This window comes from Narcine bancroftii, chromosome 5 (genome assembly GCF_036971445.1).
Source record: "Narcine bancroftii isolate sNarBan1 chromosome 5, sNarBan1.hap1, whole genome shotgun sequence".
Taxonomy (NCBI): Eukaryota; Metazoa; Chordata; class Chondrichthyes; order Torpediniformes; family Narcinidae; genus Narcine; species Narcine bancroftii.
This window is the reverse complement of record NC_091473.1, coordinates 114823359-114839366: the sequence shown is the minus strand read 5'-3', so window position 1 is coordinate 114839366 and position 16008 is coordinate 114823359. Positions and strand designations below refer to the sequence as shown.

The 16008-nt window shown below is 42.2% G+C and overlaps 1 protein-coding gene across 6 annotated transcripts in view; it reads right to left on the bottom strand.

Moving 5' to 3' along the window:
- The window catches only part of rnf220a (ring finger protein 220a), a 560193-nt gene that overhangs the window by 167856 nt on the left and 376329 nt on the right, over positions 1–16008 (bottom strand). For all 6 annotated transcript variants that reach the window (XM_069938838.1, XM_069938836.1, XM_069938841.1 and 3 more), the window contains exon 4: positions 12868–12913. In XM_069938838.1, coding sequence (XP_069794939.1) covers positions 12868–12913 — 46 coding nt within the window. The remainder of the gene's footprint in view (positions 1–12867; positions 12914–16008) is intronic.

Here is a 16008-nt window from a genome sequence, read left to right as displayed (position 1 = left end):
TTACTTCCGGGTGTCACATTTGTGGCCCGAAATGTGAAGTTAATAAAACATTAAACACAAGTTTATCAGGTAAACTTCTCTGTGACTTTATTCTCCCGTTTCCTTTGTTCTCCTGCTTGTGTTCTTATCTCTCTCATACCATGTGACTTCCGGTACATCTCATACATATTCATTATCATGACATCCCTCCTTTAATCAGAAATAAACTTTACCTTCACTTACCAATATCCCTCGGAAACACAAACATCGTAACTAATGGTAATACTATAACTCAACTACATAAAATGTACTTCCTACAGCACTCATACATGCACTTTATGATATAAGATTAAATACTGTCCCAAAGTTCTTATTAAAACTATGGCACAAAGTCTTCGTATCGTTTGGGCACTTTCCGGTTTCGTTTCGGCCTGCCTGCGATATTGTCGTCGCTTCTCGGTTGTTCACTCTCGGCGTCAGAAATACTGCTCGCCACAGCTTCAGGTGTTTCTGGCGCTCTAGTCACTTCATCAGGAGTGCTGGTAACTGCCTCTGGAACATCATCAGGTCTCTCAGTTTCAGCATCTCGTATTGGCCTTTCAACCTCTTCGCTCGATGTATCTCTGGACTGGTACCTTTTTACACCTGATACATTTCTCTTATACAGGACTCCAGTCGGAGACTTGACTGGCACCATACTGCCATTTCTGGATACAACAGTATAGGGTTGATGGTAATAAGGTGTGTCTAGCTTACCACCAGTTTCATGTTTCACTAGAACATTATCTCCTGGCATGATGTCTGAGTACTTGGCTTCACGTTTCGAATCTGTGTACAGCTTTGCTGCACCTTTCTTTTCAGCATCGTGGTCCCTCATCTCCTGGTCGTCTCGGATTTCCTTTATTTCTGGCATTTTTGTGCGGATTTTTCTCCCAAAAAATTCTTCTGCAGGACTTTTTCCAGTGGTTGCATGAGGCGTTGCTCGATAGACAGCCACATAAGATAGCAATGCTTCTCGCCAATTTTGTCCTGCGTGTGCAATCCTCAATCGTTTTTTAATGGACTGATTTTGTCTCTCTACTTCCCCATTGGCTTGCGGCCATTTCGGAGTTACTTTATGATGGTGGATACCTGTGGTCCTCATGTATTCCGCAAATGTCTCTGAAATGAATTGTGGACCATTGTCAGAGTATAATGTAACAGGTAATCCATATCTTGCGAATATCTCTGCTAATGCTTGTATTGTTTTTTCAGTGGTTGTGGACTTCAACACCACGTACTCATAGTATCTGCTGTAGTAATCTATCACTACCATAATTGATTCACCCGTCGGTAAAGGTCCAAGAAAATCAACAGCTACGTCGATCCATGGTCCTGTCGGAAGTTGCGTACTCCGGATCGGTTCTGGCGGATTACTCCTACTTGTGATTTGACATCCGTGACAAGTTTTAACAAATTTCTCTGCGTCTTTATCACAACTTGGCCACCATACCTTGGTCCTGAGGTTTTGCTTGGTACCAACAATACCTAGGTGTCCTTCATGCGCTAAGGATACGATCTTCGGTCTCAATCTTTGTGGTATCACCAATCTGCAACCTCTTAATACACACTGTCCGATGCAACAAAGTTCGTCTCTAATGTGAATGTAAGCCTTGTGAGTACACTTGTCCCATTGTCCACTCTGTATGCATTCTCTTACTTCCATGAGTTCTGGATCACGTTTGGATTCTCTCTCGACTTCCTTCGTAGTCACAGCTTTCGGCGTCGCCTGAATAGCTACGAAGCGTACAAAGCTCTCTGTTTCTGTTCCCAATTCTGACTTGGATTGTGGACCTCCATCCTTCACCAATCTGGACAGCGGATCAGCAATGTTTGCTTTCCCTGCAATGTGGATTACTTTATATTTGTAGAGTTGTAGTCTGAGTACCCATCTCTCTATTCTGGCACATGGTTTGGATCTAGGTGCATAGATCACCTCTAATGGCTTATGATCTGTGATGAGTTCAAATTCAATGCCGTATAAATATGCATGGAACCTCTCACAGGCCCATACAAGTCCGAGTGCTTCTTTCTCTGTCTGAGAGTATCTTCTCTCCACATCTGAAAACGATCTGCTGGCATAGGCAATGATTCTTGGTCCTCCATCATGCATCTGGACCAACACAGCTTCTAAACCAACCGGGCTGGCATCCGCTATGACTTTGGTTGATGCCGCCGGACCGTAATATCCAAGAGTTTTTGCATCTGTCAGGCTTTGCTTCAGCGCTGTGAACGCTTTCTTCTGCTCAGATCCAAAATGAAAAGGTACACCTTTCTTGGTTAGTTTCCTTAGTGGTTCTGCCACTGTAGCGAAATTAAGAATGAACTTTGCACAAAAATTGACCAATCCTAGGAAACTCCTCACCTCTGTTGCGTTCTGAGGTGCACGTGCATCTGCAATAGCTTTCACCTTGGCCTCTGCAGGGTTTAGTCCTTCCCGTGTAAGTCTGTGTCCCATGAAGTCCATTTCTGACACACCGAACTGGCACTTGTTTCCATTCACAGTAAGGCCTGCCTCCTGTAGTCTAGATAGTACACGCCTCAACCGTTTATCATGCTCTTCCTTCGTTGGTGCATGGACTATGATGTCGTCAGAAATGTTGGCAACTCCAGGAATGCCTTGAATCACTCGATGGATTTCATACTGGTAGATCTCCGAAACTGCATTAATTCCAAATGATAGTCTCTTGTAACGATACAATCCACAGTGAGTCACAAATGTAGTTACATCTCGGGAACCTGGATCCAGCTCTAATTGATGATAGCCCCATTTCAGATCAATTTTTGAGAATACCTTGCTGGTAGTTAGTTCTTGAAGTATTTCCTCCACTGTTGGTATAATTATAGCTTCATTGGCCATTCTCATGTCAACACATAATCTTATGTCACCCTTTGGTTTGGGCACAATTACTACGGGACTGACCCATTGCGTTGAATGTTCCACCGGTTCAATAATGTCTTGTTCGATCAATTCTTTAATTTTGGCTTCGACTTTCCCACGAAGTCCAAACGGAGTTCGGCGCATTGGTTGTGCCTTGGGTTTGACCGTTTCATCTACCGCTAGCTTCAATTGTTGACCTTTCAGCTTTCCTACTCCTTGGAAGACTGTGGGGAATTCTTGCTTCATATCCTCGTATGACTGAATTGAATTGACACAAGCTCCAATATGAAGTATTGCCAGGTTTTCTACTCAACAATGGTTCTCCCCTCTCTTCTATGACCATAAACTCTGCTTCGGTGTACTTATCTCCAGCTTCAACAGTTGCAGTAAAACATCCAATGGTCTGCAATGGCTTGGTTGCTGTGTATGGATACAGTTTCTTGGAACACTTCTTTGAGGTACAGATGATCTTTTTCCTTTTCAACTTCTCCCATAAATGTCGATCAATCACATTACTGTCACTGCCTGAGTCTACAATGACCTGAACTGTCACTCCACCAATGATCACTGGGACCTTCTCATGATGTACTTCATTCAACGTAAATTGGTAACAACTCTGTTCCTCCTGGGTATCGTCATCGTCACCGTCTATCTGGCGAATGGTATCTTTCTTTCCAGGATACTTTCCTTTCCCCCAGGCTTTGCCTTTGGAAGTTGTACTCTTCCTCTTCTGGTCTGCATTGGACTTGCTTTTGCACTTCTTTGCAAAGTGGTCTTTACCTCCACACTTTCTGCAAACTTTGCCTTTGGCCGGGCAATATGGGTCTTTTCCAAAGTGACCTCGGTTTCCACATCGATAACACTCCACGTCCTGTGTCGGCGTATATCTTGGCTGATTATGGCGATGTGAGAGCCTCTTAATTTGCTGGCTTGAGTTGTCTTTCAGGGTCATGGTATGAAATTGCCCTTCAACAGCCTCTAATGCAGCAGCAATGGTTAAAGCATCAGTGAGTTCCAACTCACTCCCTCTTTCCAGTAGACGTCTTCTGAGTTTATCTGATCTGCAGTGCTGTACGACTTGATCCAATAATTGGTTGTCCAAATCAGCTGGCATGTAATTGCATCCAACAGCTAGCTGGCGTAGTCTCGTCATGTACTGAGCAATTGTCTGGCCATCTTCTTGTCTTGTTCTCCGAAACAAATGGCGTTGAAATGTAGCATTCGGTGTCACTGCATAGTGTGCATATAATGCATCTACCGCTTTCCGGTACTCATCCTTTCTTCCAGTATTCAAAAGTGTCTTAAATGTTTTCCGAACTGCAGGTCCTGCAGTGAAAAGAAGTAACGCCCTTCTCTGCGCTTTTTGTTCAACTGTACCGGTATCTAGAAATAGGCCACGACTGTCGGCATAGGATTCAAATTCTTCCAGCCATGCCTTCCACTTCACACTTACAGTGCTTGCATCACCAGTCGGGTCAAAATGAGCAATTCCACTATATGTTAGAAAGTCACTGTTTGCACCAGCCATGAGGAAATATTCCAGCCCCAAAAGTACTGAGTCACAGAGAAAATTCTTATCACCTTGAAGTTGTCTGTAATCCTCTGTAATCTTGTTTAGTCTTTAATTTTCTTCAAGCTTCTTTCATCCTCGTCGCCAATGTCACATTTGTGGCCCGAAATGTGAAGTTAATAAAACATTAAACACAAGTTTATCAGGTAAACTTCTCTGTGGCTTTATTCTCCCATTTCCTTTGTTCTCCTGCTTGTGTTCTTATCTCTCTCATACCACGTGACTTCCGGTACATCTCATACATATTCATTATCATGACACCGGGTACCTCTGAACCAAGCTCTCAGGTTGACTGCACATGTTGCACAATAAATGTGAGGAGCCCAGAGTTTGTCTTAGTCACCAATTTTACAACCAAAGTCGAGCTGATAGGTTTTCTTAATAAGCCCAGTCATGCTGTGTCTTTGAGCTCACCACAAATGTAACAATGTATCACAGCTGTTGTGACATTGACAAGACATTTCTGCTATATTGAATCTTCCTGAAGACAATGCTGTTGTTAAATAGACTCACTGAGCTATTGCCTGAAGAACATGTGCATCAATATGCTTTCAATCTATAACAATGCAATGCACAGCATCTATATGTGTGAGCAGCCTTTATAGCCTGTGTGCATCTATCCTGACTAAGTATGCCCAGGCCTAAGACAACAGTTGCATAGCACCTACACTGAGTAAATGCCCAGGCATGCTTGGACTGACCAAAACAACTTGCTTTGTGGGCAATATACTAGTAAACTTAAAATATGGCAGGAAATCCCAAAAGTAGGTAATGTCTTAAAAGGTATGTGATAGAAAGATTTTAAGATGATTTTCATAATCAGCCACCCAAAATCCATAAAATACACCCAAAAGTGTTCAGGAAACAAAATCTTTGTCGTCCAGTGTTTTATCGAAAATGCAGTTATGGAATAATGGTTTTCCTAACTGAGGATACATAGCACATTAAACAGGAAAACAAAGACAATCGAGAGAAACATATTTCTAGACATAGACACAGGTGATTCAAGGATATGATTTATTTTGACTATTGTGTCAAGTGCCAAGGAGCATTAATTGTTATATGGTCTGCAAACTCAGGTGGGAGGCCAAATACCAAGAGGTCAGCCAAGCAGTGATAGCCAAGAAATTAATTCAGGTGTTTTAAATGCAGTGAGGTAAGTCACAAATCAAACACCTCTAATCTTTTTGGAGTAGACCTATAGAAACCCAGAGGCTACATAAGCTTGTGAGGGAGTAGATGGGCAGCTCAATGATGACGTAGATCGATTAAGTCATTAAAGCAATTTATCCATTGCAGGCTCAAATTCGGAACATTAGCTTAGTGTGTGTCTGTTGCCTATATTAAACTGAAATAATATGAGTATCAGTGATTCAGGTTAATAATATTTAATATGACATAATAATAATTAATATTACAATAATATTAACATAATAATATAAACCTTGAAAAATGTCTAGGGTCTGAAAGATTGGTTATATATCTCTACCTCCTATGGACTCTGCAAGACCTGCTGAGTTCCTCCAGCATTTCTGTGTTTTTACTACAATCACAGCATCCTCAGACTTTCATGCTTCATCAATAATATTTGACTCAAGTCTAGCATTTTTAATTTTCAAATTCCAAGCCCTCTGTTCACTGAAAGAAATTCTGAAACCTTATATCTTTCTGCCATGTAGAGAATAAAGTCATTTGGCTCCTAATAGACTCTAATTTCTAATTGCATGCTGCAAAATCCATAACAAAATACCCTGTATTACAAATGTTGGGAATCTGAAATTAAATAAAAATGCTAAAATATTCAGCAGGCCAGGCAGCACATGTAGAGAGAGATATTTGTTCCAGTTCCAGATTCCTTCTCTATCTGACTTACTATGTGTTTACAACATTGTTTATTTTATGGGCAATATTTCATCTCATCTTAACAATTGAGAATTTTAGAATTCACAGAACATACAATGGTACAGCAGAGTACCAGCGCTTCAGCCCATGATCTTGTGCTGGCCTATCGAAGCATCAATCCAACCCTTCCTTTCCTCACAGCCCATAAACCTTCATTTTGTTTTACATCCACGTGCCTATACAAGAGTCTTAAATGTCTCTGTAGCACGATCAATAACCTCACACAGACACAAAGCATGTGGTCAAAGGCTTTAATGTCCTGAAACATCCACCATATAACTACATGCTTCTGGCCCAGATCCAAGGCTGGAATTGAGGGCGGAGACTGGGGCTCTCAGTCTTTATTGGGAAATTATGGGGAGGAATTACCGTGTCAGAGGCGGGCCAGCCTGATCAGTCCAGTGAGGTCCCCCACCTGAATTACCATATTCCACCACTGTGATAGTACAGATCTATCACCAATGTACATAGTGTATATAGTTACTGTATCTAGACTGTGCTTACAGCGATTGGCTGTGAGCTAAGCCACACCTATTGTTTGGGCCTTAAAGGGTTGTGTCCCTAGCCAGGTCGGATCATTCCGGACTGGTCGGCCACCTGTGAAGAGCTCCGGTCTTTTGCTAATAAAAGCCTTGGTTTGGATCAACAAGTCTTTGGTTCTTTCGACGAGCTCTACAACCACATTCATCCTTCCTTTTAAACAAAGTCCTGCAGGGTGAAGTGGGACAGTGTCCATTATTTCCGGTCATGCAGTCTATACCAGTTTCTTAGATTCAGCTGGTCCGGTGGCTTTATCTGGCGCTGCAATTGCCGCAGCACTGTGGTGTCATCATCGGCACTTGCAGTGTGGTAACTGTCTAGTGGGCTGAGTGTCCGGGTGCTGAGCTGTGGCAATGTGAACCGATTCTGAGGGGGGTGGGAAAGTCAGTTGTTCCACTGGAGGTTGCAGGGGTGTTGGGGCAGGGGCCTGAAGAGTTGTAGTGGAGTTTGTAAGAGGTCATTTACCTGGATGATACCTGGGACTGGCTGGTCACTGATGAGCACTTCTGGGTGCACCTCCTGTGCCAGGGCCCCTGCTCGAGCCAGGTCCCGGAAGGACACTGTGTCTTCCCAACTATCCGGGTACTGTACATGGGCGTAATGTGGGTTGGTATGCAAGAGGTGCACTTCCTCGACCAGCGGGTCTGCCTTGTAGGCCCTAATTTGTCTACGGAGAAGCACCGGCCCCGGATTGTCAGCCAGACCAGCAGCATGGTTCCTGATGCTGACCTCCTAGGGAAGGAGAACAGTTTCTCATTTGGGGTGGCATTCATTGCTGCACAGTGTAGAGACCTGGTGGCACAAAGCACTTCCGGGAGGTGGTGGGAGATGGACATTCCTTTTGATTTGAGGGCCAAGAGGATTGCCCTCCAGATGGTGCCATTCTCCCTTTCCACCTGTCCAATGGGGTTTGTAACTGATAGTTCTGCTTGTTGCTATACCCTTAGAAAGGAAGTACCCTCGGTCACAGTGAATGTAACTGGGGCATCTGAACAAGGTGAAGAGATTTCAGAGGGCTTTAATGACCATGGGGATGGTCACATCTGGGCAGGGGATTGCAAATGAGAAGCGGGAGTACTTGTTCACAAAATTCAGGAAGTACAGATTCCTGTTTGTGAATGGGAGAGGGCCCTTGAAGTCCATTCTAAGCCATTCAAAAGGGCAAGTGGCCTTGATCAGCTGAGCTCACTCTGGCTGGTAGAAGAGCAGCTTGAACTCCGCGCAGACCGAGCAGTTACGGGTCAGCTCCCTGATCTCCTCCATCGAATAGGGGAGGTTGCAGGCCCTCACGAAGTGGTACAGTCTGGTGACCCCAGAGTGGCAAAGGTTATCGTGGAGGGCTTGAAGGCAATCTACTTGTACCTTGGCGCAAGTTCCCCTCGACAGAGCATCGGGTCGCTCGTTGAGCTTCCCCGGCCAGTACAAGATCTCATAATTGAAGATGGACAGCTCAATTCTCCATCTCATGATCTTGCCATTTTTGCTTTTTCCTTGCTGTTTATTGTTAAAATCTCTGGTCCATCAGCAGCATGAAGGATCTGGCAAACAAATAGTGCTTCCTGTGGCGCATTGTCTCCACTATAGCCTGTGCCTCTTTCTCTATGGCTGAGAACTGGAGTTCAGGGCCCTGGAGGGTTCAGGAAAAGAATGCTATGGACCTGCCTGCTTGGTTCAGCATGACGACTAGAGCTTCGCTCTCTACTCGGAAAGGGATGGATTCATCAATGGCCGCCTTGGCAATCTCCCTTTTAATGCCCTCAAATACCTCACGGGCCTCCACTGATGGAGGAAAGGTAGTTGTTTTTACCAGAGGGTGGGCTTTATCTGTGCAGCTGGGGATCCACTGGGTATAGTATGACAAGAACCCCAGGCATCTTTTTAAAGCCTTGAGGTTCTGAGACAATGGGAGGCGCATGCGCTTGGGGTCAGAGGCAATGACACCATGTTCCATCATGTCCTCCAGTATTGCCAACCACATAGTACTGAACACACAATTCTTCTGATTATATGTTAAGTTCAGGGTTTTTGCAGTGGCCAGAAACTTTTGCAGGTTCTCATCGTGTTCCTCTTGGGTATGTCTGCTGATGTTGACATTATCCAAAAAGGTATACGTTGCTTTTAATTTATTATCATCCACCATGTGGTCCATTTCCCTTTGGAACACTGACACTCCATTTGAGATACCAAATGGGACCCACAGAAAGTGGTAGAGGCCACCGTTGGCCTCAAATGCCATGTTTGGATGATCCTACAGGCAGATCGGGATCTGGTGGTATGCCAACTCTATGATGGAGAAAACCCATAACTGAGCGATCTCGTTCACCATGTCGGCTACGTGGGGGAGGGGGTAGGCATCCAATAAGGTGAACCTATTGATAGTCTGGCTATAATCGATGACCATCCAGTGCTTCTCCCCACTCTTAACTACCACCACCTGTACCCTCCAGGGAATGCTACTGGGTTCTATGATACCTTCTGCTAGTAGCTGCCCCCCTTCAGCTTTTATGAATTCTCTGTCCCCAGGGCTGTATTGCCTGCTTTTCTTGGCAACAGGTTTGCAGTCAGGAGTGAGGTTCTGGAACAGGGGGCACGGAGGGACCCAGAGGGTGGCAAGTCCACAGATTGATTGTTCTCAAAGGCGTTCCGGTGTGTGATTAGTCACGTTTGGATGGGGGGGGGGGGAAAGACCCTCCAAGAATTGGCTATTTTTGACAATGATTGGTGGGTGGGGCCCGTCAAATTTTATCAGCATGCTCTTCCGGACCACTCAACATGTGATCCAAAGGGGTGGCCATTTTCCAAATCCCCAGGGCAGCCATCCCAACATTACAGCAACAGTGACTCCAATGAGTTGACACTAGAAATCCATCATGCTGGATCAGAACAGGCCACACCAACTGGCGCAATCGATGATGAACATCAAGGTAAATGGAAATCTTGTCCCAGTATGACTAGCATGCAGAGATGGGGCATTATTAGCAGTTTGAAATTTTTATACTTCGTGCCCCTGATGGTTAGGGTCATGGTGCAGCACCCATGGATTTCTGTGGAGTGAGACTTGGAAGCTAAAGCTACTTGCACTAGTCAGGAGACACTGGCAGAGTTTAGCATTAGACCATGTCCAGGTGTATAAAGCTCTCAGTACTCCCTGTGTCAAATAGGTATCCCATGGTGTGACGATTTACCTCGATGTTCATCACCGATCGCGCCAGTTGGTGTGGCCTGTTCTTATCCAACATGATGGAAGCTAGTGTCAACTCATCAGAGTCAATGCTGCTGTAACGTTAGGATGGCTGCCTCCAAGATGGCTGCCCTGGGGATCTCAAAAATGGCCGCCCCTTTGGATCGCATGCTGAGTGGTCCAGAAGAGACACCAGCCGTGACATCATCCTACGTCATTGGTCTCGTGTTCCCGCCGTTCAGTTCTTGGTACTGGAAGTGACACCAGAAGAGGGTTGAACCAAGATAGCAGGTCGCGGTCGACACTTGGTGCTGCTGGAGGGGGTTTTAGAGCAGCATACCTTTGCATAGTGCCCCTTCCTCCAGCAGTTCTAATAGGTGGTGCTAAGGGGCCTGGCAGTATTTTCTCAAGTGTTTGGTTTGGCCTCAGTAATGACAGTTAGGGTCCTCGAGTCCCAAGATGGCAGTGCCTGTGCACTCCATCTGGCGGTTTGCCGTGTAGGCTTCAGAATTCTTTTGGGCTATTTCTAATGATCTGTATGACATCCTAGAGGGACTGGTCGCCCTTCTCCAGGAGTTGCTCATGGATGAGGTTGGATGAGTTCTTCTTAGTAGGCTGTGGCCATTACATCTTTGCATCCACAGGATCATCCCAGCTCTCTCATGGCCTTCACAATATCATCAACAGCCTCACCAAGGGCCTGGCGTCGGGTGCCCAGTAAATACTGGGTATATATCAAGTTCATGGGGGCTCCCATTTTGCTGTGGCAGGAGAGCCATCGTATCGCTGTAGTCCTCACAGTCCTGTATTACTTCGTAGGCCTTTGATTTCTTGGGATCCGTCTCCAGCTTCTCCATTCATATCGCCTTGTCCATGGCAAAGTAATCAGGACATTAAATTGTAGCATGATCATTAACCTCACGCAGACACAAAGCATATGGTCAAAGCTTTAATGTCCTGAAGCATCCAGTATATAACTACATGCTTTTGGACCAGATCCAAGGCTGGAATTGAGGGAGGAGACTTAGGGCCTCAGCTTTTATTGGGAAACTACAGGGAGGAGTTACCAGGTCGGAGGAAGGCCATCCTGATCAGTCCAGTGAGGTCCGCACCAGCATTACCATGTTCCACCACAGTCTCTATTGTACCAGGTTCAAGCAATGCATTGCAGGTGCTTATCACACTCCATGTTAAAAAAAAACTATCTCTGATGGACATGTCTAAGAAACATTCCTCCACTCACTTGAAATAAATGTCCTCTAGTATTGATCATTGCTGACTGTTCCTCTATCCATGCCTCTCATAATTATATATGCCTCTATTAAGTCGCCTCTCATCCTCTGTCACTCCAAAGCTCTACCTCACTGAAACTTTCCTCACAAGAGATGTTCTACAATCCAGGTAAATCTCTTCTGTAGCCCTTCCAAAGATTCCACATCCTTCCTATAATGTTTGGGGACAGAGGCGAGGCTATGGAGATCATGTGGGCTTAAGTGAGTTGGTTTCATTGTTACTTCATTTGAAAACCATATTTTGTATATTCCTGATTTTTATCTGGGTAGAAATAGTACCCTTTGAATAACTTGCCAGAGTCCACCCAATGAGTGGCAGCTGTTAGAGTTGGTTGACGCACTGATCTGACAGTAGGTGGCAAATGAAGTTCTACAATCGATCATGAGCACACCTGAATTAATGGTCAGTTCCTGCTCGTAATCATTTTCCAGTTTTCAAAGCTGGAAGCATCTTAATACAGAAGCTAATGATGTGCCCTGTCGTCACCTACCTTCTTCCATTCAGCTTCAAAACCTATGTGAACACTCTGAACAACACCATTTTTGATCCAGAGTATTGTCTATGGAATCTTACCTTCTAAGGAATCAGTATTCACATGGGATCAAGAGAGAGAGAAGAAATAAACAGAGATTTTTTGACGAAATTGCAAACTTAAGATGTAGTAAATTCATACATTTTCAGTCTTTATAATAAAATTGTGTGACATATACTCCACACTGTTAATTTCTTTCATAAAGCAATTGGTTATTGGTTGAAAGATACATTCAGGTCATTACAGGTACTTATTTCAATAGGGAAATCGAGTTTTTTTTAATGTAATTTCAGCCATTTAGGCTTAAAATGGTCCAAGAGTTACAAGCTAGGAAAAGCCTCAGCTCCAGGGGAGAGGATACTATATTTGTTTAAAAAAAAGAATGTTCTTTTGTTATTTCTATTTAAAAAAAACCCTGACATGAATATTCTCAAAACATCAGTGAAAGATTTCTGCAATAAAGGTTATAGTTGTTACCAAAAGGTAGTCATCACATGGTTCTGCATTTTAACACTTTATTCTTTGACAGAATTGATGGCAACGTGTGATTATTTTTCTGATTCTTAATTCCACTCTGAAGCCATTTGAAAGTCCTTGAAGAGTGCTTGTTTAACAAGGTCTTAATTTCTATCTTAACTGGAAATGAAGCACTCCAGGGTCCTGGCTGTTTTCATGTCAGTTAAAAGGGTCTTTTTCTGGTCCTCTCTTTTTCATTGAGTGGTGCTACTCACATATCCTGTGACTCTCTTTCATTTCCTCATTTGAAACACTGAATAATTCTTAGATTTTCAGTTGTCTTTTACCTTTGTCTCTTGTTTATTTCTTGCATGCAAATTCTCATTTTCATCTGTTTCTGTTCTCTCTGTACTTTCATTCTATTTTTTGTTTACTTTCACTTCCATCCATCTTTGCTATGAATCGCATTTTAATATTTGCTCGGGCTCACTTACCTTCACAGTCCCTTGGAGTGTGCTGTCCTTCAACATGGAGTGCTTACTGTTGAGAAACAGGAAATAATTATTTCACATTATTGCAGTTCATGTCTTGCGCATAGTTCCAGTTAATTTTCTGCATGAGTACTATTACAACATGCTAACAGATTTTGTGATTCATTATATTACCTGGCATTATCGTTTTTAAGTCTCACCACATTGCAAACTGTTGCCAAGTACACTGTAATTATTTGCATGTTGTGCAAAATAATCAAACGTGTGTTTTGGCAGATTCTGTATAATACATCATACAATAAATTGCATCTCTTTTCAAAGCACATCAGCTGTCCAATTGCATACTTGTCAAAGTGACATTACTTCTGTTTAGCAGAGGGAAAGAAAAAAATTGGAGCTCAAGATTATTGACATCTAGAGCTGTGCAACATTTTTACAAATGTATCAAAATTCCAGGGTGTTTAAAATAGATTTGGGAGACAAAGTTGAGAATTGCATTATAAAGGTCAGTTATCACATTGATTTAGAGGTCTGTGCAATATTACTTTGAGTCATTTGATAGCACATTAAAAGAGATAGCATCCTTTCTATTGTCACCTCTGGGATCTAACTAAAAGCAATTCAAGGAAATATATATAATCTGCTTAACATAAATGGTTCGGGCCTATGATTTTCCACAAAAGAATTACTGAGCTGAGGAGATGCATGGAAATAGTCAGTACCCTCTCCACAGGAAGAAGCCACTTGCTCTGATACCTCTTTCTGCTCAATAGTAGATTGTAACATTTTCACCAACAGGACAACAGAACATTCATTCTGCCCTTCTTCCATCTGATGCTATTCTCTGCTCCTTATACCCTTCATTTATCCTGGTGAACACTGATAAGAATTTTAGTAGCCTTTCAAAATTGCTTGAATAATCTATGAAAACTGAAATGAAATAACATGAAGGTTTAAGTCAACAAAAAATGTTATTATTCAAATGTTTCATCGCTATCCCCATTCCCATCACACCAACTACTGTCCACTACCTCAAATGTCTACTACAAAGTTGACACTTCAACTGTTGAATAATTGTGCAAATTCAATTCCAATTTTCCTCAGGAGCATACAGTGCATCAAAAGAAAGAATACAAGTTCACTGTCATCATTACTCATTCACAGTTCAACTAACAAGAGGAACAGAAGCACTCAAGAGAGATCATGCAGTTAATAAAAATTATAATTAAAATTTGTTTTTAGAAATCAAACCTCATTTGGAGAACTAAAGTAAGCATGTTTCCTCTTTTCCAAAATTGTATCAAATGTTTTCATTCCATGAGTTTCACATATAACAATTTTTCAATCTTATATATTTTCAGATATTTGATACCATTTGTCAAAAAATGTTGGTCTCGGTGCCGCGCAATTGTTCATCAAAAGGAGGTATAAGGCGCTCCTTCTGTCCGATAGCCTACAGGACACTCTTGGGCAAGGTATAGTACCTGTTTAGCTTCCCAACCAGGGTCACGAGAAGCCATTGTTTGCAGATGGTGGATGGTTTTCACAAGGAGATTCTAAAAGTTGGAATTTATGGTTGTAAAACTAAAAATGCTGGGGAGGTGAATCTGTTCATCAATGGCCATGGTTACCCATCCAGTATGAGCACTGCATGTGAAGAAGGCAATGGGAAGCTACTTCAGTATTTTTTTCCCTTCTATAATCATGAACTCAACATCGATTACATTCTCAGCTCAAAGATGGAGTCTTCAACAAAGAAGAACAGGGAAGGCAACAACTACAATACCATCATACAGCTAACAATTTCCCTGCAAAACAATTTATTGTTGCTGTTTTTTCATCTCCAAGTGTTCCCATTGTGAATGCCTGAAGGCCAGCACCTCAGGGTTCAAGGTAAGTCATCATGCACTTGAATTTCACCATTAAAATAATTGTAGACTGCTCCGACATCGTAGAAGGAGTGTCTGAACCATTGTAAGGCCACATTTTTTTACTTGCACAATAGTAACTGTGAATATTTATTGACAATCTTTCTTTTGTATTTATCATATCTTTTTAATCTAATTTATTGTACACAACTGTGGCTGTTTTGTTTCAACCAAGTACCTGTCTGGCTACAGCGAGCAAGAATTTCGATGCACATGTGCATTGAACAATGAATTTAATAATAAACTCATTATTATTAATATTATCACAAACCTTGAGACAAAATGTGCAGGAGACTTTTGCTAATAATGTTCTGTAAGAGGCTACCATAAAATTTGCAAGAAAAATCCAAAAGATTATTTTGACCTTACTGCCCCTCTTCAGCTCTCACTGATCTTTGCAGTTCCTCCTTGTGGAACGAATGGAATTAGCAATTCTGAGGCTCAAATCTTATATAATACTTGCAAGTTAACTCAAATATTTCATCACTGCAACACATAGTAAATGAAGGCAAAATAACTGTTGTACAACCACAGTAATAATGCAAGTTGGAGAACATTTACTTCATAGATATTCCCCAAGAACTATCTTACATCTTTTGATCATTTGTACATATATATTTGTGAAAGGGTTCTGGGGGTGGGGGGGGAGGGGGGGGTTGTTATCAGAAAGCAGAATTGTATTCAGCCTCTCCCAATACTGCCTTTCCTAATAAGATTTCCATCCTTTCACTAATTTCTGGCTAAATTTCATGGATGTACACAACTAAAAACGGACAGATTGCGATCAACAAGCAGTAAATAACAACATACAAACAGAGGCATGTGATAGATTGTGACAATGCATATTTTGAAGTGTTCCGTGAATCTATTTTTTATATTAATTTCCATAAAAAATAGATAGAAAGTATTGTAGCTATGAAGAATTTGTTACTAATTACCCTGAAGTAAAACTCTTCAATTATACATGAAGTTTCAATCTAATTTCACCTTTTAGACAGGTTCAATTTGAAGCAATTTTGCAGTTTTAGAAAATCAGCTGACAATATTTTTAAATTAATTTTACAATAGCTGTTGCAGTTCATTCTTTAATAAATGAAAAGAGACCAAAGAGAAGTCATGTTTTTTTTTGTCATATCAAATTTGTAACTGTTTTCTCTTTCTTTTCTCATTATAGCACTTAACTGTTCAAAGACAGATACTGGTTTGTACATCTTGT